Source organism: Sapajus apella, unplaced genomic scaffold, assembly GCF_009761245.1.
Source record: "Sapajus apella isolate SASKATOON/1434 unplaced genomic scaffold, GSC_monkey_1.0 scaffold44, whole genome shotgun sequence".
NCBI classification, from domain to species: domain Eukaryota; kingdom Metazoa; phylum Chordata; class Mammalia; order Primates; family Cebidae; genus Sapajus; species Sapajus apella.
This window is the reverse complement of record NW_022436984.1, coordinates 2232020-2256968: the sequence shown is the minus strand read 5'-3', so window position 1 is coordinate 2256968 and position 24949 is coordinate 2232020. Positions and strand designations below refer to the sequence as shown.

The 24949-nt window shown below is 47.7% G+C and overlaps 1 protein-coding gene and 1 long non-coding RNA gene across 2 annotated transcripts in view; one reads left to right on the top strand and one right to left on the bottom strand.

Moving 5' to 3' along the window:
* The window catches only part of PLB1 (phospholipase B1), a 119918-nt gene that overhangs the window by 58690 nt on the left and 36279 nt on the right, over positions 1–24949 (bottom strand). The window contains exons 13-21 of the mRNA XM_032301369.1: positions 24324–24382; positions 21920–21993; positions 20461–20504; positions 14345–14453; positions 10336–10387; positions 8781–8861; positions 6481–6546; positions 6116–6216; positions 2802–2883 (exon numbers count right to left, since the gene is read on the bottom strand). Coding sequence (XP_032157260.1) covers positions 2802–2883; positions 6116–6216; positions 6481–6546; positions 8781–8861; positions 10336–10387; positions 14345–14453; positions 20461–20504; positions 21920–21993; positions 24324–24382 — 668 coding nt within the window. The remainder of the gene's footprint in view (positions 1–2801; positions 2884–6115; positions 6217–6480; positions 6547–8780; positions 8862–10335; positions 10388–14344; positions 14454–20460; positions 20505–21919; positions 21994–24323; positions 24383–24949) is intronic.
* Positions 3699–24773, top strand: LOC116566812. Its single transcript, XR_004276019.1, has 2 exons — positions 3699–4882; positions 24265–24773. It is a non-coding gene; the product is annotated as an uncharacterized LOC116566812 (long non-coding RNA).

The window sequence follows — 24949 nt, the reverse complement described above, 5'->3', positions numbered from 1 at the left end:
AGGAAAACCTGTTACCCCAGTTCTGGCTCCCACTGTAGGCTGACTCAGCCATTCCACTGCTCACCAGGGTTTCTGCCACCTGGGGCCATTACTCTGGCTGGAGAGGGAAGTCAGGCTTACATACCTGGGAACATTAATGGGGTCACTTCAGAAAACACCACACACTGTCTTTTCCCAGGGTCAATTCCCAGGCCAGGAATGTCTCGAGTCTGACCTCCCAAGCCAGTGTCTGCCTTGAGTAAGGCATGAGGGAAGGAGAGAAGGTAGTCTCTCAGAAGGGAAGGAAGTGAGGTACTGCGAACTAGCAGTGTGACTTCCAGCACGGTGCTTCCCTTTTCTCTGTTTCCCCTTTAGTAAATGGAGGATGTTGGGTGAGTCCTGGGCCATCTCTTAAATCCCTTCCAGTGCTACCGGTTACTTTGGGGATAGCCAGATGGGCTCACAGTGGAACCACACACCTTTTGGTAGTGGAAATAAATAGTGTGTAGAGTCCCTGGCACATGGCCAGTGGTAAGTAACTGACTGTGGTTATTGATAGGAATGATCATCTCCAGGGTGAGTGATGAGAGCCGTAGCTTTTGTGGGAAGTAGGGTGTGAGATGATTCTCAGAGAGGGCGTGACGGCCACATGTGGCTGGCATGTGGGATCTCCAAAACACTAGATCAGGCAGGGCCTCAGTGGTGGGCAGTCTGCCGTGGGAACCACTGGCCTGTCTGCAGAGGCTGGGAAGGTGATGTCGGTGAATCTTTCTCCTCCGTTTTGGCTGTTCAGCATCTGAACCCACTTCCTAGTTTGAAGACCCCACTGCACAGGGAGCAGCCTGCCTCCCACTGTGGAGGCTGAAAAAGACAAAAGCTGCTTTCCCAACCCCGCCTGCAGCCAAGGTGTGGGCACCAGCTGAGGCTTCACCAATCACTGCCTGTGCCAGGGATGGCAAAGCACCCATTCTGCTGAAGGTGGCGGCTGCATCCAGCTCCTAGAAACAGCAGTGACACTGGAGTCTGTGATGTCTTCCCTGGACCAGGTCTGTGGTCTGAATTTGATTCTTTTTTTTTTTTTTTTTTTTTTTTGGAGGGACAAAGTCTCACTATATTGCCCAGGCTGGAATGCAATGGTGCAATCTCGGCTCACTGCAACCTCTGCTTTCAAATGATCCTCCTACCTCAGCCTCCTAAGTAGCTGAGACTACAGGTGTGTGCTACCATGCCTGGCTAATTTTTGTATTTTTTGCAGGGTTTCACTAGTTGGCCAAGCTGGTCTTGAACTCCTAACCTCAAGTGATCCATCTGCCTCAGCCTCCCAAAGTGCTGGGATTATAGGCATGAGCCACCACACCCAGCCCTGATTTTGATTCTTACGGGTTGGCCCCTAGGATTTTATCATTCCACGATTCCTGATAGCTCAGCTCCTGACCCTAGCTCTCTAGCTCTGCTAGGGATTCTGTGTACATATTAAATCTGCTTAAATTAGCTGGAAACTCCATGAACTTTGGTTGCGTGCACCAAATAACCCCAATTGAAACAGGATTGCTCTCACGGCCATAACCTCAGCTGCCTTCTCTGTTCTGTTGTGGGCAGGGGACTTTCTCCCCAGTCACAGGTGCCTGCTCACAGCAGAAAGAAGTACAGCTGGGCGCAGAGGCTCATGTCTGTAATCCCAGCACTTTGGGTGGCTGAGGTGGGTGGATTGCTTGTGTGTAGGAGTCCAAAACCAGCCTGGGCAATATGGCGAAATCCTGTATCTACTAAAAATACAAAAAGTAGTTGGGTGTGGTGGCACACACCTGCAGTCCCAGCTACTTGGGGGACTGCGGCTGGAGGATAGCTTGAGCCTTGGAGGTCAAGTCTGCAGTGAGCCAAGATTGTGCCACTGCACTCTCAGCCTGGGTGACAAAGTGAGGCCCTATCTCATTATAAATAAATAAAGGAAGTCCAGCAGGGGAATCATCCTGAGTGCTAGGTGGTGGTCACAGAGAATAATAAATACAGGTTCATTTCCCTGCATTACACCTGGCAGGTATAGCTGCCCCTAAAAAGGTCTGCAGGGAAGTGGTGCTGCCCCCATGGAGTCCATGGACTCCTTGAAGGATGGATCTACTCTGGCAGCTGTTTGCAGCCTAGTTTGGAAGAAAGGCCTACCACTGTCCTCTCCGAGTGACTGGACAATTTTTTTGTGGGGGAGAAACTCATGATCATTAAGGGAGTCTGTTGTTACGGTCAAAGATGTGGTAGAGAAAGGGCTAAAATGAACCACCCACAAGATGGAGATCATCTCCTGACTTCCTTTCTCCTTGTGCTCCCCAAGAACATCTGCCCTATCAGAGGGGAGGGCAGAGGGAATGCACCTCATCTCACTGAACCCTGGAGACCCTCCAGGGAGGGAGGTGTTTCAGCATCCATTTCCCACCCAGGAGCTGGAAGCTCAGAGAAGTTTCACTGCCCACGTGTCTAATGTTCCACAGCCAGTGAGCAGAGTCGGGGTTTGGATCCGGATAGAAGTTTCCACTCTGAAACTTCTTTCCATGATCCGCGTTCGTCTATGAACAAGTGGAAACATTCGTTTCATGTAAAGACCAGGAACTGAGATTCAGTGGCACGTTCAGGCACTTGGCTCTGTGGTACAAGTCAAGCAAACCAAATTGCAGCCCTGCTGTGTCTCAGGGCGTTTTAAAATCAGCAAACCAGTCCATGGTCATTGCCCATACAGGGTCAAAATTACCTAGGCATTGACATGTTCTCTAGGCAGAGCAATCAGATCACACAGCAGTTCTGGGAAGTCTTAGAACCCCTTCCCCACTTACCTGAAACTTCTTGTTGAATTCGATGAGCATGGCAAGTTCTGTTGAGTTATCATCAAACTTCAGGACACAGGGACACAGAGACCTGTGGATCAAACCAAAGAGAAACACTCACCCACCAAGATCACCATCCTGAATGAGTGATGTAGAAATGTTGCTTTGAGACTCAATATATTTCTTTTAACTTGGAGTTCAGAGAGCTGTGCTAATGAGGAGTCTGGCTGTCTGGCCTGCTGACCATACTAAATGAAGCTAAAGAAAATTTCCAGGCCAGGTGCGGTGGCTCACATCTGTAATCCCAGCACTTTGGGAGGCCAAGGAGGGCAGATCACTTTGAGGTCAGGAGTTCGAGACCAGGCTGGCTGACATGGCAAAACCCTGTCTCTATGAAAAATATGAAAAAGTTAGCCAGGTGTGGTGGTGCAGGCCTGTGGTCCCAGATACTCGGGAAGTTGAGGCATGAGAATCGCTTGAACCTGGGAGGTGGAGGTTGCAGTGAGCTGAGATTGTGCCACTACACTCCAGCCTGGGTGACAGAGAGAGGCTCTCTCAAGAAAAAAAGAAAGAAAAAAATTTTCCCAGACCTGGATTTGCTCTTGAAAATGAAATAGACTGCTTCTGATATCTGTAGGAGTGACTTTTATGGAGCCCAGTTACCTTGTGGCTGTCTGAGGACAGTGCTGTGTGGACGAGGCATACTGCCTTCTACATAATATTAGTGACAACAACAATTGCTAAGATACACTGATTTGAATTTGTCTTAGCAATTATTGAATAATTAACAGTGACTACTGTCCCAAGCACTGCAATAACTACTTTATGGGTATTAACCTGTTTAGTCCTCCTAGCCATTCTAGAAGTGGTATTCTCATTATCTGTGTTTCACAGATGAGAAACCGAGGCTCAGAGGGGTTGAGTAACTTTCTCAAGGTCACATGGATGCTGAATGTGGAAGCCAGGACTTGAACTCAAGTCTGTCTGGCTCTGAACCTAAGCTCTGAACCTCTATGTTAACTCTCTGTATCCAACTGCTTCCATCCAGTCTGCAGCTCTGACCTGGCCAGCTATCTGGCACTTCTGGGCTTTTGGTCCAGGGGAATGAGGTGATAACAGCAGGGATGGCTCCATGTAGACTCAGCACTGCAGAGGAAAGTACAGCCACCCGATGGAACAGTGGAGAGGTGGGGAGTGCAGAGCACTGCAGAGGTGGCAGGACAAGATGACCTGAGTCTATCCAACCTTGACGTTCAGTGACTTGGCCACCTCGGACCTGTGAATGGACCTGGCAAATGCCTATACTGAACCTTTAGTTTGAATGGTCTAAAAACCCTGCTGGGAAGGGTAGCAAGAGGCTTTCTGATAAGCTGCTCTGAAATGGAGTGAAGACACAATCCCTGTGTGGCCCAGTGACTGGAGAAAGTGGGAGCCAGGGGATGAGTCAGCAGTTGGAAATAGCATGCCTGACACCAGCAGCATTCATAAGCACGTGTCATCCAGCAGCCATCCTGTCTGCTCACAGCACCGTGACGCCTTCTCCAGGGGACCTGTGCAGTTTGGGTCCCCCAGGTGAGGCTTGGCATGGATCTACAGAGGAGCAGCCAAGATACCCCTTAACTTCCAAGAGTGAGTCTGGTCCTTGTGAATTATTCAGTCATTCAAGCAAACAGCAGCTGAGCCCCTACACCATGCTAGCCATGACTCAGACTCAGTTCACAGGCTGTGGGAGGGAGGCACATGAATAATTACCATGTGATGTGCTCAGATCTGGGGTGGGGACCTGTACAGAGTGACAGAACTCGGGGGACAGGGCAGAGGAGCACAGCCTCAGTGACCTTGGCTAACAGTCCAGAGGAGAACTTGTAGGAAGGAAGGCTGTGGGAAATGTTCATGCTTCACTTAGAAGAACGTCTTATTCCTGAGGATCCTGGAGATGTGTCATATAGGCTGGGTCTCCCTTATCTGAAATGCTTTTAGACAGAAGCATTTCAGATTTCGGATTTTTTTGGATTTTGGAATATTTGCATTACCCTATGACCATCATTTTCAGCCACATCTTTACGACACAGAGAATGAGCAAAACTACGGTGAGTAATGCACTCAGGTCTTGGCCCCACGTGAGCCATCATGGGGAACCTGTTGTTGGAGCACCCAGCCTGCACATGTGCCACTTTGCTACCCTCTGTGGGCATGCTTGAGCTGCAGGATCTGGGCATGCGCAGGAAAGACAGTGATCACAGCTGAAGGGGGCTTTTTGGGGATGCTGAATAAACTGCGTGCTGTGTACCTGTGTTTTGACTGCCAACTGTCACGTGAGGTCAGGTGTGGAATTTTCCCCTTGTGGTTTCACGTCAGCACTTTAAAAGTTTTGGATTTGGGGCCGGGAGTGGTGGCTCATGCCTGTAATCCCAGCACTTCGGAAGACCAAGGAGGGTGAATCACCTAAGGTTTCACCATGTTGACCAGCCTGGGCCAACATGGTGAAACCTCATCTCCACTAAAAATACAAAAATTATTTGGGCATGGTGATGCACCTATAATCCCAGCTGCTCAGGAGGCTGAAGTGGGAGGATTGCTTGAACCTGGGAGGTGGAGGCTGCAGTGAGCTGAGATTGTGCCATTGCCAGCCTGGTGACAGAGTGAGACTCCATCTCAAAAAAAAAAAAGTTTTGGATTTTGGAGCATTTCAGATTTCAGATTTTCGGATGAGAGATGCTCAGCCTGTACTAGAGGGGGAAGCCAGCTCTGTCTGACTCTGGAGGCTAAGGGGTGAAGACATGCTCTCAGGACCAGGGCTCTCTACTCTCTGGGGAGGACTCTGTCCTCTGGACTCTGCTGATTCTGGTCTGCCCTCCTTCTCTGGCAAGTGACAGGAGCCAAATATCTGTGAATGCCTTACACAGAACACCCATAACAACCAAAGGCACCCCTGTCCTAGAGATGGGCCTCTTGGAGGGGCAGGGCAGCTGTGGACACACTTGGAAGTAGGTCCCAGCAGCGGCCTGGGTGCTCCTTGGGCCTCAGCCACACAGCTTGGCTCCATTCCTAGCGTTTTGCTCTTTCCTTTGGAGGCCTGGAGGGTGCCTTGTGGCAGCCACGGCAGCAGAGGAGGGGCACAGGGGTAGTTCTCCATGCCACCCTGAGGTAGGCTGAGGCCTACACCAGGGTTGAAAAATCCTGGGATATCCTCCCCTTAGGCCTTTCTAGGTTAGAAGATGGGGTGGCCACAGTCCTTTCACACTTCTGCCCTTGGGTTTTCTAGGGAGCTTGCTGAGGGTGCCACTGCCCTTTTGGGAATGGGGGAGAAGTGTCTGTCTGACCTGAGGATCATCCTTGGGCAGTAGACTTTTTTCTCCTGGTACAGCTCCCTCAGGCTGACGATCTCCAGCACCGTCACCAGGTTCACAAATGCCCGAGGGACCTGAGAAAAGGCAAAATCTGTCACCAAGAGGATGCGGCTGGCAGCTCCGGGGTCTCACCTGGATGTGGGGCCCGCTCTTCCTGCTCACGTTTCAGATCTAGGGACTTCCATCCACCCCCATCCGCTTCCCCTACCCCTCCCTGCTCCCCATCTAGGCATTCGGGCTGAGATCCACAACCAAGGTGACCTGCAGGTCTCCCCAGGACGCAGGACGCCAGAGCTTCCCCCAGGCTAGGCCTGAGGTCTAAGATGCAGCCTCCGTACCTCGGCATGGAGGATATCCAGGGCCTTCCCAATGTTGTCTGTGAAGTTCTGGGGAGAATAGCGGACCTGCAGGAAGAGAAAGTATCCCTTGAACACCACTTGTCACCCAATCTCTCTAGGAACAGGGCTACTTTCTCCCTTGAGTCCCCTTCTTTCTTTCTTTCCTTTTCTTTTTTTTTTTTTGTTTTTTTGAGACAGGGTTTCACTCTGTCTCCTGGGATGTGGTGCAGTGGTGTGATCAAGGCTTACTGCAACCTCCGGCTCCTGGGCTCAGCCTCCCAAGTAGCTGGGACCATGGGCACGTGCCACCATGCCTGGCTAATTTTTGTTTTGGTGGAGATGCGGTTTTGCCATGTTGCCCAGGCTGGTCCTGGGCGCAAGTGATCCACCCACCTCGGCCTCCCAAAGTGCTGGGATTACAGGTGTGAGCCACCGCACCCGGCCAGAGTCCCCTTCTTACTGTATTTCAGTCACAGTGGGCAATATTGAAATATAGTGTTTGTCTCTGGGCCCAGCCTGGACACCAGCCCCACGATCCTCAGATTTGTCATGGCTGTGGCCCTCAGGGAAATGCCTTTTGTTGTTGTTGCATGGAGCTCTGGGTCTACTTCACATCCACTAGCTTTGGAGCCAGAGCATTGCATCTCCGGGCCCCTCTAACATGGAGATGTCAGAGCAGATGAGCTCTAAGATCTCCGGCAACTTGAGCAGCCTCTGTCCTATGGCCTGATCTCTTCTTCCTGGAGCCTCCGTGTCTGGGGAGCCACACCCTACACAAATCGAGGCAATAATGGAGGGGAAGAGGGTCTCGTGAAACACCCGCCACACCAAGCCTAGATACATTTTACCTGTTTCTTCTGACCTTGATATCTGTGGTTTTAAAGCTTTTTCAGTAGTGGAACTCTTCCTCTGATTGAAATCTAACCAAGAGCCCTGCTGTATGGAACATATCAAAGCTGTCACTTAAGGTGAGCAGGGGAAGGGCCCAGGGTGCCACCTCCCCATGGGCCACCAGCAGCCCCAAGGCTCCCCTCTGGGCCCTTCAGATCACAGCTTGAAAACTCCTGACTCCTGGTGACTGGGATGTCAGTAAAGTGGCTTGTGAGGGGTCTGGGGCATCCCTCCAGGTCGGTGATCACGGGCTACAGCAAGATAGCCTAAACCTCACTCTGCTGGTCTCCTTTCTACCTACAAACCTACTCATCTTTAAGCCCCAGTTGGAAAGTCTCCTGCTCTATGTAAATCTAACAAACCCTTCCCCACACACCAGGCTCCCACAGCAAATTTGCCTTTTTTTTTTTTTTTTTTTTTGAGACAGAGTCTTCCTTTGTCACCCAGGCTGGAGAGCAATGGCATGATCTCGGTTCATTGCAACATCCACCTCCCGGGTTCAAGTGATTCTTCCACCTCAGACTCCTAAGTAGCTGGGATTACAGGCACCTGCCCATCATGCCTGGTTAATTTTTCAATTTTTGTAGAAATGGGGTTTCACCACGTTGGCCAGGCTGGTCTTGAACTCCTGAACTCAGATGATCCACCCGTCTTGGCCTCCCAAAGTGCTGGAATTACAGGTGTGAGCCACCGCGCCCGGCCAACTTTGCTTTTGTGCATCCCTACAACCACATCCTGATGTCTTCCTTGTGCTGTGATGAAGTGCCTGTGTCTCTCCGCTGGCAGTGCGAGTTCCTGAGGACAGGGCCTGTGTTTCCTTCACCACTGCTTCGCTCCTAGTACATTCCTGGCATAGGCATGGGTGGGAGGCTAGTGTGTATGGCCTGTAGGGTTTCTGTCAGCTCAGAAACAGGTTCCATGAAGACATGAAGCACCCACAGAGCAGCAGCCTTGATCTGGGGTTTCCCAGCAGCCCATAAGGACTTGGCTCTGAAGCTTGCCCAAATGCCTGCAGGAAATCACTTCTCCCGTACAAGCGACAGCACAGAGGTGGAGAGGGCAAGGCCGCTAAAGACTGGAGAAAGGAACTAACCTGTGACTCTCTGTGAACATAGGCAAGACTTTCCTAGGTCATTGGGTGTTATCTTGGCTTCTAGAATGATATGATCAGGCTCCCTTAATAGGAAACTGAATCAGGATCAATCTTGTAACCAATCCTGCTTGTCCAGCTGAATTGCTCCCTGGAGGTGAACGCTTTCTCAGTCTCAGGGTTCATCCCAGGCTGGATCCAAGACAAACCATGAGCCTGAGTCCCAAGTTAGCTGCACTGCTCCTGGGTGGAGCAAGTGACTGGGCTGTGAAAATCCTTCTTTGGGGGTGAGACTTGAGTAAGGGGCCTGAAAACTTACCGGATCATTGCAGAAATCACAGAGGTCATTGCCGCCTATAAACAGGGTTATTATCTTCCAGTCTTCTTGAAAGTGTATCCTCTGAAACAAATAGGAAACACACAAGTAAGCACCTTGTCCCAGAGTCAAGTCAAGCTGAACACAAAGTGCTTGACACTAGAAAGCATGGGTCCTCACACACCTGAGTGTTTCGTGGGCTTCCATATTCTCCATTCTCTGGTTCTGGGGTCCTGAGATCATAGGTACTAATGGTTCGTTTATTTTATATGGAATTACTGAACTCTGTCCACACACAAAAGCATACAGGTCACAGTTTCCATGTGTGCTGGTCGAGTGGATACAGACACCCTCTGAGCTCTGTTCCTCCATCTCCAGCACAGCAAGGAAGTCGGGAGGGGATAAGGAAGCTGGTCCTGGCCATGGGAAAGGAATGTGTGTTCCAAAATCTTCTAGAAATCCTGGATTCTAATTTTGCCTTAAGGGAGAAAGGACCGCCTTTCATAAAGAGAGGGCTCTCCAGATCTGGAGTACTCACACTGGTGAATAGTTCTGCGCATGAACTAGTCAAGCCAGAGAGGCTGGGTAGAGAGCAGCTCTAAGCACATGCTCTGAAAAGATTTTGCCACCTCTGGGATCTGTCTCCTCCAAGGGGACCTGAAGAAGTATGTGAACTCACAGGGCTGTGTGGAGGGGTGCAGCTATACACAGTCCATAAACCATGGCCCCAGGGCAGCCATGGCCCTCACAACCTCTTATATTGCCCCAGGCTTACATAGCTTTGCTTCTGTGATCTACACTTCCAAAACAGGGTGGAAGGAGAAAGGTGAGAACAAGATCCAGAAAAGTTTGACATTAAGGGTAGAAATACCCTGAAAACCCCTGATAACAGGCTTCAGTATACATTAAGTTTTACATAACTCATCCTAATCTTCCTTTTTAAATTATTTTGCCCACCTGGAAACCGCTGTAAAAAGCCTCTGAATTGGGACCCTTGCTTTCATTTAAGGGAGAACCTCATATTCGTCTTTCAGAACGCAGCTCAAACATCTCCTCTACTTTTATTTTTTGGTACTGCTCCTTGCAGAGCAGGGCTCTCTCATGGGCCATGTGCCCAGAATAACAGCCAAACATCTCCTTCTCAAGGCTTCCCTGACTCTCCTAAGCAGAGGGGCCTGTCCCTTCTGCACCCGACCCCATCTTATCCAGAGCCCTTTTGATAGAGCACAGGCCAACTGTTTCCTAATTTGATTCTTCACATTGGTCTCCCCTTCCAAGCTCCTTGAGGACAGGACTGTGCTGATTCTTTTATATATCTCCAGCCCCAGCCTGATGCCCGACTCACAGTAGATGCATAATTTCAACAGCTAACTGACTGAATGAATGAATAGGAATCCCCGTTCCAGAGGAGCAGCGTTTCAGGCTTCAGATGTGTCTGCTAGAAACCCAAGCCTGGCTCCCTACCACTCCTCAATCCGCAGCTGATCTATGTATCCATGGATTTTTCCTGCCTACTTCCCTTCCCAAGGAGTCCCACCCGGAGCCCCCTGAGACCCACCGTGTCATTCTTCATCAGGTCCACCAGCCTCCTGGCCTGGACAGGTAAATCCCTGCAGGGACACACCAGAGGAAGCGCTGTGAGGAGCAGGGACTGGCAGGGGCACTTAGCAGAGAGAACAATAATCAAATGTATGGTGGAGGAAGGCCCAGTGTGGGCCTCCTGCAGGAAATGGACTGAAGGCCATGTCACAGAGCTCCTTCCCCATTCAGGCTCCGCTGTGGGATGGGGGTGGGACGGTGGCTGTGCTTGGGAAGGCCAGAGCACTGTGCATAGGAGGGGGTAACTCTCAGTGTGACTATTTTCCTTTTTTTCTTCTTCCTGAGATGGACTCTCGCTCTGTCGCCCAGGTTGAAGTGCAGTGGCGTGATCTCTGCTAACTGCAACCTCCACTTCCTGAGTCCAAGAGACTCTCCTGCCTCAGTCTCCTGAGTAGCTGAGATTACAGGCATGTGTCACCATGCCGAGCTAATTTTTGTATTTTTAGTAGAGATGGGGTTTCACCATGTTGGCCAGGCTGCGCTCAAACTCCTGACCTCATGATCCACCTGCTTTGGCCTCCCGAAGTGCTGGGATTACAGGCGTGAGCCACTGTGCCTGACCCGTGTGACTATTTTCTGATTGACATATTTGACTGTTTACTTTTCTTTTCCTTCCAAGCCAGGCTTGTTCAGGCACATGGAAGGTTTGCCTGTGAGTATTTCACATCTTGCACATATCATGGCACCTCCCATTTTGGCAGGTGTCATGGCCTAAGCCCTCGTACACTTAAGATAACATAGTCTAGCCAGACGCATCTGGGTTGGACACTTAGGCACCTCTTGGTAACTGTGTGAAAGTGACTTAAATTCTTAGTTCAAAAAGACTGCAAAATGGAGACAAACTCACTGATCCCAGAGGGTCATTGGGAGCAGCAGATGAGATGGGCAAAGCTGCCCCAGGGAATAGGAGCCACTGCTGGTGCCAGAGTGCCAGGGTTTGAATCCTGGCTCTGTATAAGACAGTTGTGAAACTGACTAGCTCTGAGACCTTGGCTGATGACTGGATCCCACAAACTCTCAGTTTTTCCCTTTGAGAAATGGGGATGGTAGCACACTTTCTTCATGGAGTTTTTGGGGAAATTAAATGAGGTGCCATATAAAGAACTTATAGCAGTGCTTGGCACGTGGTATGCAACCACTGAATTATTTCTGCCGTCATTACCACTGTCATCATTGATAAAGACCCCGGCACAGGGCTTAGCAGGAAACATTAGTAGTCAGTCTCTTCCCCTCTTATCTGTTAGCCCAACTGGTCTGATGTGAGTCACAGTACACTAGGTATTTGATCACCTGGGTGGGGACTTTAGGTAAGTCATATAACCTTTTTGAGCCTTGATTTCCTCATTTGCAAATCTGAAGTTATCAGAGGAGCAGCTCTGTCTATGGAACAGAGTTTGGGGATGATTACTCAACCCCTCCGAAGCTCAATTTTTTTTTTTTTTTTTTTTGAGACTGAGTCTCACTCTATCACCCACGCCGGAGTGCAATGGCGTGATCTTGGCTCACTGAAACCTTCGCCTCCTGGGCTCGACTGATTCTTGTGCCTCAGCCTCCTGAGTCCACCACCACGCCCAACTAATTTTTGTATTTTTAGTAGCGACTGGGTTTTGCCATGTTGGCCAGGCTGATCTCGAACTCCTGACCTCGAGTAATCCACCCACCTTGGCCTCCCAAAGTGCTGGGATTACAGGCGTGAGCCACTGCGCCCTGCCGAAGCTCAATTTTATCATCACTAAAACATGGGAGTCACCCTCTGCTCTGTTCATCTCATGTTTCTTGTGTAGAACACAGGTGCCTTGTAAATGGTGCACTGATGTATCTGCATGAGGGCCATTGTCAGACCTGGAATGAAGCCTGCAGGGCACAAGGCCAGACTATGTGGTCAAGTTGATGCATTTGTTCAGGCCATGTGGCCTCTTTGTGCTATAGTTTCTTCAATTCTAATACAGGAATAATCCCCAACTTTTCCCTGCCACCCAGGATGTGCTAAGATTGCTTGCATGAATGACCCCCAAGGCCACTGGCAGTGCCAGGACAGAAACCCAGGGCCATATAAATCACATTCATTTGGTTACTTTTATGCTCTTGGCTCTAAGGTTTCATTCTTGGATGCCTCCCTGACCTAATCATACTTACCACTGCCTTTCCTCTCATATTACCAGCCCACATATGCTCGGAAAAAGCAAGATTATGGTACTATTAAAGTAAGCCAAGAAATTAATGCAGTAAATCTGTAGCCTTTTAACTCTATCCCCATCAAAAGGAAAAGAAAGCCCCAGAATTCATCGTAAGACCTATTGGGCTTTGTGTTAGCTGTTACTTTGGATACTGTGCCCCCTTTCCCACTGGTGATGAATGAGAAAGCTCCTTAGGTGGCTCGTGGTCTCAGGATGGTGCTGAGAGCTGGAAGGATGTCAGGAAATCTAGGAACCAAACCACATGAGCCTAGGCTACATGGTAGTGTGATGTTTGTGATTAAAAATAGGATTTAGAAAAAAACAAATAATCCCATCGAAAAGTGGGCAAAGGACATGCATGGTCAATTCTCAAAAGAAGATATACAAACAGCCAACAAACATGAAACAGTGCTCAACATAACCAATTATCAGGGAAATGCAAATTAAAACCACAATGAGATGCTACTTTACTACTGCAAGAATGGCCATAATTAAAATGTCAAAAAATAGTAGATGTTGGCCTAGATATGGTGAGGTCAGGAGTTCAGGACCAGACTGGCCAACATGGTGAAACCTCATCTCTACCAAAAAATACAAAAAAAATTAGCCTGGCATGGAGGTATGTGCCTGTGATCCCAGATACTTGGGAGGCTGAGGTGGGAGAATCGCTTGAACCTGGGAGATGGAGGTTGCAGTGAGCTGAGATCGTGCTACTGTACTCCAGCCTGGGCAACAGAGCAAGACCCTGTTTCAAAAAAAAAAAAAAAAAAAAACAAAAACAAGAATGATATAATGGACTCTGGGGACTCAGAGAGGAAGGGTGGGGTGTGGGGAAGATGAGGAATTAAAGATTATATATTGGCTACGTTGTACTCTGCTTAGGTGGCAGGTATACCAAAAATCTCAGAAATTACCACTGAAGAACTTACTCATGTAACCAAAAACTACCTGTACCCCAAAAAGTGTTGAAATAAAAATTATAAATACAAATAGTATCAAAAAGAAAGGGTCTTCCTATTTATTTTTCCTTGATTAGGTATAGCATTCACTTGCCCTCTGAGCAGGCAGCAAACCCCAAGAAACACTCAAGGCTTTGGAGTGCAGTGGAGGGATGGAACCTAGGAAAGCTGACCTGCCCATTCTTGAGGACCAACCTAGCTGTGCCCAGGGACCACGACAATGATGGCTGTGCCCACTGATGTTTCCCCCAGGTGGGCCTGCTATTTTACTGCATGACGGCCAGGATCACCATTCTGACCGTGTGTCATGTGTCCACTATTTACAGCTCGCCAGAACGTTCATATCTAATACAGCATTTGAGCTTCACAACCGCCCTGTGGGAGAGGTTCCTAATTAGCCCCACCTCTTAGAGTCTGAGGCTTAGAGGGGCCAGGGAGGAAACCGCGCTCGCACCCAGGGCTTCCCCTCCCAGGGCCGGTGCTCTTCCTGGGACACAGGAAGGATACAGAGTCTAGAGCCTGAAAGGCACAGCTAAGGAAGTGAGGGAGAGCAGGACTCTGAAACAACAGTGACATAGCAGTGACAACTGGGATGCAGTGAGGCCAGTTATGACCCATGCCTTACGTGAGATTTACAGACAGGCAAAGTAATATGCTCAGAGCATATGCCTGACACCACAGTCCACTGTGACTAGTTTCTGAGGGTAGGTGTTAGGGTAGGCTCATAGATTTCTGGGACACCTCCAAGAGAGCCATAAACTCAGTTTAGGCCACGCCCACTCCAGTCCCCAGAGGACCTGTGCTGTTCACTGCCCCTGTCACCCCTACTCACTCAGCTCGGTCTCCTGCCACAGCCTGGTTTAAGAAGGCATTAGCACTGGTTTCCTTCCCAGTGCCAATTGAGAAGCCCTTCAGGGATGGGTTGAATTCCCGGAAGATGTCTACAAATACAAGGAAAAGACATGCTTAGTGACTACTGCAAAGCAATCTTCAAGTTCCTTTGATGAGCAGCGGTGGATGGTGGGGAGCAGAGTCCCCACTCCACAGCCCCTACTCTCACCCCAACCTTCACTCAGCGTGGGAAGAAAGTGTTCAGCTGCCTTAACCACACGCAGCACATGACAGCTGTCTCATCAATTATTGCTGAAGAAGTGTGAGTCTGGGTTACATGCTTTCCTCATGTATTTTTGTTTTTTTCTAAACATAGTAGCTTTATTGAGATATAATTCACTTACCAGAAAAATTCACCAATTTAAAGTATACAGTTCAATAACTTTTAGTATATTCACACGGCTGTACAGGCATCACTACGTAATCAACTTTAGAACATGTTCATCACCCTAGAATGAAACCCAGTGCCCACTGATGGTCACTCCCCATTCGCTGCAACCTCCTGGCAATCACAGATCTATGCTGTCTCTGTAGTCTTGCTTATTCAGGCCATTTCATAGGAATGAAACCATATACTCCAACATACCTTTTGTGACTGGCCTCTTTCACTTCGCATACTGTTTTCAACATTCACCCGTGTTATAGCATGCATCGTACTGCATTCCTTCTTACTGTTGAATAATATTCCACCGCATGAATATACCACATTTTATTTATTCATTCTTCAGTTGATGGGGCTTTGGGGTTTACCCATTTTGACTATTATGAAAAATGCTGCTATGAACATTTGTGTACAAATTTTTGTGTGGATTTCTCTTGGATATATATCTAAGAATGGAAAAGGTTAAACAGAGTTTAACCTTTTGAGGAACTGCCAGGACTTTTCCCAAAGCAGCGGCACCATTTTTCATTCCCACCAGCAGTTTATGAGGGCGTCAATTTTTCCACATTCTCACCAACACTTATTATTATTTTTTTATTATAGCCATACTAGTGGATGTAAATTGGTAACTCATTTTGGTTTTGATTTGCACCGATGGCTACTGATGTTGAGTATTTTTTTATGTGCTTGCTAGCCATTTGTTTATCTTCTGTGGAGAAATGCTTATTCAGATACCTTGCCCATTTTTAATTTGGTTGTCTTTTTATTATTGAGTTGTAAGTTCTTTATAATTTCTAGATTCAAGTTTCTTATTAGATATAGGATTGGCAAGTACTTTCTTCCACTCTTTGGGTCATCTTTACTTTCTTTGATATATGATTTGATATCCTTTGAAGCACAAACTATCAATTTTTTTTTCGCCACTTGTGCTCTTAGTGGTATGTCTAAGAAGACTTTGTTTAGCTCAAGATCATAAATATTTGCTCTTATATTTTCTTCTTATAGTTTTAGCTCTTACATTTAGTGAATTTTTGTATAAGGTGTGAGGTAGGAGCCCAACCTCATTTTTTTGCACGTAACTACCTAGTTGTCTCAGCACAATTTATTGAAAAGACTACTCTTTCTCCATTGAATAGTTTTGGCATCCTTGCTGAAAATGAGTTAACCATGAATATGAGAGTTTAATTTCTCTCAATCTTAGTCCATTGGTTGATATGTCTATCCGTAAGCTAGTACCACATATCTTGATTACTATAGCTTTATAATAGTAAGTTTTGAAATTGGGAAGTATGAATCCTCCGAATTTGTCCTTTTTACAGATTTCTTGGGATATTCCGAGTCCCTTAAATTTCCACATGAATTTTAGGGTCAGCTTGCAAATTTCTGCAAAGGAGCTAGCTGGAGTTTTGATACGGATCACACTGAATCTGTAGATTGATTTGGGGGGTATGATCATTTTAAGAATATTAAATCTTCCAATCCATGAACATCAAATGTTTTCCTATTTATTTAGGTCTTTAATTTCTTTCAGCAATGTTTTGTGATCTTAAGAGTAAAACAGATGCTTTTTTTTTTTGGTTAAATTTATTCCTAAGTATTTTATTATTTTTGATGCTATTGTAAATGGGATTGTTCATTTCATTTTAGGATTTTAGCAATGCTCACTGCTAGTATAAAGCATTATAATTGATTTTTATATATTCCTTTGTACCTTGCAATCACTGAACTCATTTATTAGCGCTAATTTTTTTAGTGGATTTCTTGGGATAGTCTCTGCATGATATCATGTCATCTTTAAATAGAAGTGGTTTATTTATTTCCAATCACGGTACTTGTTCTTTCATTTTCTTGCCTAACTGCCATGGCCAGTATGATGTTGAATGAAAGCGGCACGAGCATGCGTCCTTGTCTTATTCCTGAAACCAGAGAGGGGCCGGCATTCCCTCTTTCACCATTGCCTATGATGTCAGCCGTGGGCTTTTAGAAGACACCCTTTATCAGAGTGAGGAATTTTCCTTCTATTCCTAATTTGTTGAGTGTTTTTTTTTAAATTTTTTGTTTGTTTGAGACAGAGTCTTACTCTGTTGCCCAGGCTGGAGTGAAGTGGCATAATCTCGGCTCACTGCAACCGCTGGCTCCCAAGCTCAAGAGATTCTTATGCCTCAGCCTCCCGAGTAGCTGAGACTACAGGCACCCACCACCACACCTGGCTAATTTTTGTGTTTTTAATGGAGACGGGGTTTCACCATGTTGGCCAGGCTAGTCCCGAACTTCTGACCTCAAGTGATCTGCCCGCCTAGGCCTCACAAAGTGCTGGGATTACAGGCGTGGGCCACTGCGCCCAACCTTTGTTGAGTGTTTCTGTTGTGAAGTGGTGTTAGATGTTTGTTGAATACCTTTTCTGATCCATTGAGATGATCGAGATATGTGGTTTTTGTCTTTTATCCTGTTGACATAGAATATTACATTAATTGATTTTGAGGTTTAAAACTAACCGTGTGATTCCTGGGCTAATTCCACTTAGTCATGAGGTATAATTGTTTTATATTGTTGGATTTTGTTTGCTAGTATTTTGCATAGGGTTTATGGGTCAACATTCATAATATTACTGGTCATAGTTTTCTTCCCTTGTGATGACTTTGTCTTATTTTGCTCTCATGGTAAAACTCACAGAATGAGTTGTGAAGTATTCCTTCCTCTTCTGTTTTTGAGAGGAGTTTGTGAAGAACTGGTAATTGATACCAATGTTTGATAGAATTCACCAGTGAAGGCAGAAAAAGTGTTTGCTTTTTTTGTTTGGAAGTTTTAAAATTATTAATTCAATCTCTTTGCTTGTTATAAATCTATTCAGATTTTCTACTTTTAATTAAGTCAATTTCAGTAGTTTGTGCCTTTTGAGGAATTTGTCCTTTTCATCTAAGTTATCTGATTTATTGGCATACAATTCTTCATACTATTCTCTTATAATCCTTTTTATTTCCGTATGGTTGGAAGTATCTCCTCTTTCATTCTTGATTTTGAGTCCTCCTCCCTTTTGCCAGTCTAGTGAAAGGTTAGTCGGTTTTGTTGAACTTTGCAATCTCATGCATTCTAATTGCCTTTACTCAACTGGATCCACACTTTCACTTTTTCATCCTTCCAACGTGACTGAGCCCTCCTGAGAGCAGGGTCTACATATACCCCAGGGCCTCATAAAATGCTCAATAAATGTTTATGGACTGAATTAGAAATAAAGTTCACACAAGCTTGGAGACTTGCTCAAAGTCACGTAGCTGCTGAGGATGGCTGGTTTCTCAGCTCCAACACGGGACGCTTGCCCCCCGTCTCACAGTCCACTAGGATGTCAGAAAGAAACTGGCCGGGTAGCAATCAGGACTTAAGGGCTCCATGGCATCCAGCAGAGTGCTTCTAGAACCCAGCACTGCTGCAGGTTTACCAACGCAGATGGACTGGACTCATTCCTTCAGGCTTTGGGGGCATGAGGCTAATAAATGGAAATTGCTCCGATTTCTGCTCAACAGAAGAACTGTTAAATCACCCAAGCGATTTGAAAGTGGAATGGCTTGTCCTAGGAGGTGGTAGGTTCCCTAGAAGGCAGCCAGAACTCAGCACAGCCTACCCAGCTACTTAGTGGGAATGTCATAGGGTGGAAACACACAACTGGATAGGGCAGCAGCTTGCTGGCATAGGCAGATATCTCTGCCAGGAACATTCTCTCCCCTTTCCTTACCTGAATTCTAATTCTTGAAGCTCCTTTTCAGAAGACAGGGTCAACAGCCTCTATGTTTATTTTCCCCTAAGCTTTGTACACATCTATAAATATTAGTCATGTGTCCATCTTTAGGAAGACATGCAGCCAAAGAGACTTGGGTGATGTCATCGGGACACTGTTCTCCTATTTCCCAAGCACCAGCACTGGAGTATTTGCTGGATTAAATTGAACAGGGAGTTCAATTTAATCCAGCAAATACTGGATTAAACTGAACAAGCTGCTGCCCTATCCAGGGAGTTGAACAGGGATTCTGTTCTGCCTTTACATTCTTATGAGTTTTCTAACACATTTCCATATAGTTATTTCCCCCCTACAATCAAGTAGTCTTCACATCTCTAGCAAGAAGAATCTAAACAGCTGCTATTCCATTTCTGGGGAGTCATCCACCTGAGGGGTGACAAAGTCTCAATTCTTTGTAAATTACTTTGGTAAAAGAGGTGAAGTACATCCAATCATCGTGTCCACGATACGAGCCTGGGAATTAGAGAGCCCAGAAAGCTGTTGTATACATTGGGCCATCCCACAGCCAAGTTAATCACACTCACAGAAGCACCCTGAACCATCTCCTAGCAATAGAGGAACTGACTTAGAGCTCACATGGGTAGATCTAGATGTAAAGAAGGCAGGGAGTGCCTGGGGCACAGAACTGCATCCACGTAAATTCAACAGGATTACAAATAACCAAAACAGGTAAGTGAAGTCTGCCCAGCTCAGCTCTGCCTATGTGGAGATTAAGCTATGAGATCCCCATCATCCAAGTCTTGGTGGCTTCAAGTTCAACTTGTAAGCTTCTAAAGATATATTACAAAGGGATATGTACCAGAAAAGTAAACGAGAATGGGACCAATCAACTACCTCTCAGGCAAAATTATCAGCCAGAAGATTCCAGGAGAAGAATTCAGTTTAAACATTTATTGCTTGCGTAGTTTAAGAACAAGCACGGAGATGTGTCTGCACTGGGCAGAATTTAAAACAAGAATATAGTCAGGCTTTAAAAAATCATTCCGCCTGTAGTCCCAGCACTCTGGGAGGCCGAGGCGGGCAGATCCACGAGGTCAGGATATCAAGACCATCCTGGCCAACATGGTGAAACCCCGTCTCTACTAAAAATACAAAAATTAGCCGGGTGTGGTGGCGCGCGCCTGTAGTCCCAGCTATTCGGGACGCTGAGGCAGAAGAATCGCTTGAACCCGGGAGGCAGAGGTTGCAGTGAGCCGAGATCGCGACACTGCACTCCAGCCTCCAGCCTGGCAACAGAGCGAGACTATGCCTTAAAAAAAAAAAAAGCATTCCGAGCACGTTGGTAGGGAAGTAAATTAAGGAAAGTGTTGAGCTCCAAAGATGGCTGCGTCCGCACAGCCTGCACACGGTAACTTCACTGCTTCCTGCGGCAAAAGCAGCGGTTCCTACAGCAACCCGCAATTCAATGTCTACGCGCAGCGATGCCTGCGCCCCAGGTGCCTGGATCGATGCCTCTCCCAAGGGCGATCTGCTCGGAAAGGCAGGCGCCGCAGACCCGGGTTTTCTTCTTTCTTGAATCACTTTTATTTTCGCTAATCTCATGCCAGATTGTTGAATCACTTTTTAATGACTTGCACTAAGATGTGATCTGAGCTCTTTTTTTTCCCCACGCTTTACTTTCTTCCTTCCTCGGTAAAGACTCTTCTTGACACTTCCCGCCCCCGGGCCCCGCCCCAAACCCCCGCTCCGCCTGCAACTCCAAGATTTTCATCACTGGAGCGGAGCGGGGCGGCAGTCTCGGGAGGCGGCGCCCCCTGCTGTATTTAGCGCGCTCCCGCAGCCGGGGCTGCTCCCGAGGCCCGCGCCACCTGCAGGGGGAGCGGGAAGCGCGCAGGGGCTGCCCCAAACCAAGCTGCCCGCCCGGCCGCCGCCTCGTACTCACTCGCCAGGGTGGTGACGGTGCTGATGCTCTCATCTCCGCCGACGCTGTATCGTGGGCCCAAGAAAAAAAATGAAAGGTTAAAATGCCAGCCATGCCGAGACCCTTCAGACAGCAGCAGAAACGCCCGTCTCCCGAGAAACAGCCTGGGGCCTTGGAGCTTGCCCTTCTCCCCATCAGTTCAGTAGAAAAACGGAAAAGCAAACCAGAATACGACTTCCCTCCCCATAGGCCAGAACAGCCAAACAAAAAGCCAGCTTTAAAGCAGGGCTGATTTTTGCAGATGTTGGGGCGGGGGAGCTAAGTTGCCTCCTTGCACCCCTGCTTTCAAAGGGGAAGTAGTCCCTCTTCTGCCAGCACCGTTCCAGCTAGCCACTGCAGCGGGTGTTATTATTATTGGTGGAAATGTCGTTTTTAAAAAGTTGCTCTATTTCTTCTCTCTTCTTTTCCTGTTTGGCTTGGAAAAGCCGTTTTTAAAAGGTGTCTTCTAGAGAGTCAGCCAACTTCCAAACCAATACGAAAATTCCAAGGTGATCAAAGTTAGATGGGTCTCTAGGCATGAAAATATGCAGCGTTCCAGAGTGGACTGGATTCCCTGCTTTTCCACAAGCGTGTCTAGGAGCATCTAAAAGGTTTCCCAAATGTTTGGGTTTTAACTGTGCAGCAACATGAGGAAGGATGCCAGACACTCGGCACCCAGGTTAAAGCAGGTGTCAGATGGAGATGCCAGATTCCAGGTGCGGAAACACCGAGCCTGCCCGGGCTTGTGGCAGAGGTTTGCTCACATGCAGAGCAGAAATAAGCCTGCCCAAAGTGAGACATGATAAGGGAATGCACTGGTAGGGGCCAGGAAACATCTGCTCTGCTTTGTGATCTTTTACCATCTGGCTGTGTGATCTTGGTCAGGTTACTTGCCCTCTCTGAGTCTTGTTTCCTCATCTGTCAAATAAAGGCCCTCTAATAACAATGCCAGTTACCAGCTACTTACTTTGTGTCAAGCACTGTGCTGGCCACTTAAATTCTGCCTAGTCCTCAGACGGTGCTTAGGTAGTAACGTTATTTCTGCATCAGACATGAAGAGAGAAGCTGGGCATACAGCTGGGCAGCTAGGGCTCAGTTACAACTCTGGTTCCAAAGGCAATGATCTGTGCACCACTCAGGCCACTGCCCGCTTCTGAGATCACATCACAGAGGGAGAAATGGAAGCCAGAGAAGCATTTCCAACCCATTTATATAGTTTCTCTCCTAGACTCCTTGCTCAGGGCTCAGCTACTGTTTTGGGCAATGTAGTGGTTTGAGGAGGATGGTGAATATCTCTTTCAAATGAAACCTAGAAGTTTGTCATAGTAAAGAACAAAGTGGCCCATCCCTCTGCTTAAAGCGTTGTTTTCTAGGATGCTCAGGGGGTTTCCCTTGCCCTGCAATGAAGGGGACTTTGGGGCCTTGCCACACCCTCACTCACCTCCAGGACAGGCCTCGGTACTGAGTCAAGACGTCCAAGATGTTTCCGGATGTGGACCCAGCCCCATTGCCTGCCTGAGAGGAAACAATGAGGGGGTGAGTTTCTCTGCCTTCCCCAGTGACCCCCCTCGGCTTGCCAGCCAGAAGGTCTATGTTCTTATGCCGGCTGGGACTGCCCGGGTGCTCTCTAGGATCTAGGATCTAGGATCTAGGATCTAGGATCTAGGATCTAGACAGCACCAAGTCTCCATGCGCATCCTGCCTTCTCAGAAGAGCGCCCCCTGGGAACACCTGGTGCCATTCACAGCTCTGCTTCATTCTAAGAAACCCTGCCTAGACCAAGACCAAGTGAAACTTGTCTAGCAAAAGTGCTCTTGAAATTAGACTGTAACTTCTCAAAAGGATACATTTCAGGGTCCTGTTTTTCTCATTTTTTAAAAAGTTATGAAGTATATCATAAAAGGAAATATATCATCGTTTTATACCAATATATCTCACCTATGCACAGCTTAAAATGTAGTTATAATATGAAACCCCACGTGCCCACCATCAGCTGGAGAAAGCACAATGTGGGCACTCTCCAGGTGTGTGCCCCTTGCCTAAAGCACGCTGTTTCTGAGCAGAGCATTTTGAAGGGCGTGCTGAGACCATCCTCTCAGGCAGTAGGGGGTGAAGGCTAGCCTCCACGAGAGGCCGCCCAGGTGTGATCCCTGCTCTCTGGTGCCCAGTTCCTTTGCTACCTGCCAGGCAGGTTCATACCCAAAGTTCTACCTCCCTAGGAATCCCTGAGCAGCTGTGCCGAGATGTGATGACCCCTTGTTCTGAGAGTATCTTCAAGGAGACCAGGGAATTCAGAGGAGGTGATGTCAGGCCCGGTGATAAGCAGTGTATCAGCTGCTAACGCCCAGCCTGCCAGCCCTTCCTGGGAGGTTATGAATAGTCAAGCCTCTTGGGTGAAGAGTGGCGGAGGGGCCATGGAGGAGGCTGCCACAGCACAGGAACAGGGCCCTGGACTCAGAGTCAGGATCCCTGGGTTCTGATCCTGGCTCAAGCACTTTATAAGCTGTGTGGCCTTAGCCACTTCACCTTGCCCAGCTTCATTCACTGATTTATTTATTTAGAGACAGGGCCTTGCTCTGTTGCCCAGCCTGGAGTGCAGTGGCACCATCGTGGCTCACTGCGGTCTTGAAATCCTAGGCTCCAGTGATCTTCCAGCCCCAGCTTTTCGAGTAGCTGGGACTATAGGCATTCACCACCATGCTTGGTTAGTTTTTTCTTTCTATTTTTTTTTTTTTTTTTTGAGATGAGGTCTTGCTATGTTGTCCAGGCTCACCTTGACCTCCTGGCCTCCTTCTGCCCTGGACTTCTAAAGCGCTGGGATTACAGATATAAGCTGCTATGCCCAGCTATGTTTTTTTTTCGTTTTTGTAAAGATGGAGTCTTACTATGCTTCCCAGGCTGTTCTCAACCTCTTGGCCTCAAGTGATCCTCCCACCCTGGCCTCCTAAAGTGTTGGGATTATAGATGTGAGCCATGGGCCCAGCTTTTACTGGTTGCATTTAAAGAAAGTCATACCTCACAGGATTTTGTCATGAGGATATACCCCACTGTGTGGTATGGCATCACTGTGACAGGCCATAGACATGAGAGGTGTCTGCTCATTCTAGGGGAGGATTCAGCTGGACACCTTGTATTCTACTGGCCCAGGGAATAGCAGCTGGACTCTGATGAGTGGCTACTGAATGGAAGCTGTGTCTAGAAAGCTCCGGGCCCCCTAGACCCCAGGCTCTTAAAGGGCCTGGTTCTGCTTTTCATGGATAGTGCTTTGCAGGGTCTGGGGTGTCACCATGGGGCAGATGCAGAGGGGGGCTTGGAGCATCTTTGGGCTACCCACCTCTTCCATAGACTCCCGTCTTCTCACCCTCCCCCACCTCCCTGCCCCATTAGCACTTGCTCCTGTCTCAATATCTCTTCACCCCTCTTCTTGGTACCTTCCCTTAGCTTTTCTACATGGACAAAACAAACTGCTGGGTCCTTGAAGGAGTTCTACACCATTATCTAGAGACCTCGTCCATTCCTGCCCCACTACTGATCAGCTCTGTGACTCGGGGAGGGTCACTCCTGTCACCCACATTCCCCCTGGGGTCCCTCCACTTCCTGCTCTCTCCATCTCAGCACTGCGGGAGGAAGATGAGACCAGAATGGAGGCGAAAATCCATGATGGTTAGGGAATGCTGCTGAATGCCAGGGTGGGTCGGGCAACGGAGAGGAGCTGGAGATCAGGACCCGAGATGGCAACATCTAAGAGCCAGCAGTGAGAACTCCTCTCTCCATGTTCCTCTCCAGGTTCTCATATTACTCAAGATCTTTTCCCCTCCTGCCCCTTCTGCATCAGGGTCACTTACCGTGAGAGAGTCACCCAGGGCCCCAATGACACTGATGTCAGCCGGCTTCAGCCTGTGAACTGAGAATACAAGCAGGAGTGAGTGGAAAATGGGGACGGGGTGTCTAAGAAAGCACTGGACCTATCTGCTCTGAAGCAAAGGAATATCTTCCAGGATAACAAAGAAAAAGTCAGTTTTTACCAGCAGGACACCTTGGATAAAAGACAGAAAAAACCCATCCTTGTCAATGGGCTCTGCAACGCCAGCCATGGAGCCTGAGCGCCAGCTTCTTCTCTGGGGCACCTGGACACAGGAACAGGAAGCTGAAAAGCTGGACCCTGCTTTAAGCAGGGAGCTGTGCTTGCATTTGGTGAGACCTGATGCTACCAGCTGAGTAGTGGCAGGCCCTTGGCAGGGAGATGTGGGAGTGGGGAAGGAATTGCCATGAAAATAAAACCAATACTTCATCTATCCTAGGATGTGATGATATTTGGGATAATATATTACATCATTCCATAAAAATCAGTTCAGTTTCTCTAAAGTGAAAGGGGAATACTTTTATACCATTGACTATTTTTTTAATTGAGAGAAAATTTACATAACTAAAATTAATCATTTAAAGGTGAACGTTTCTGTGGCATTTGGTA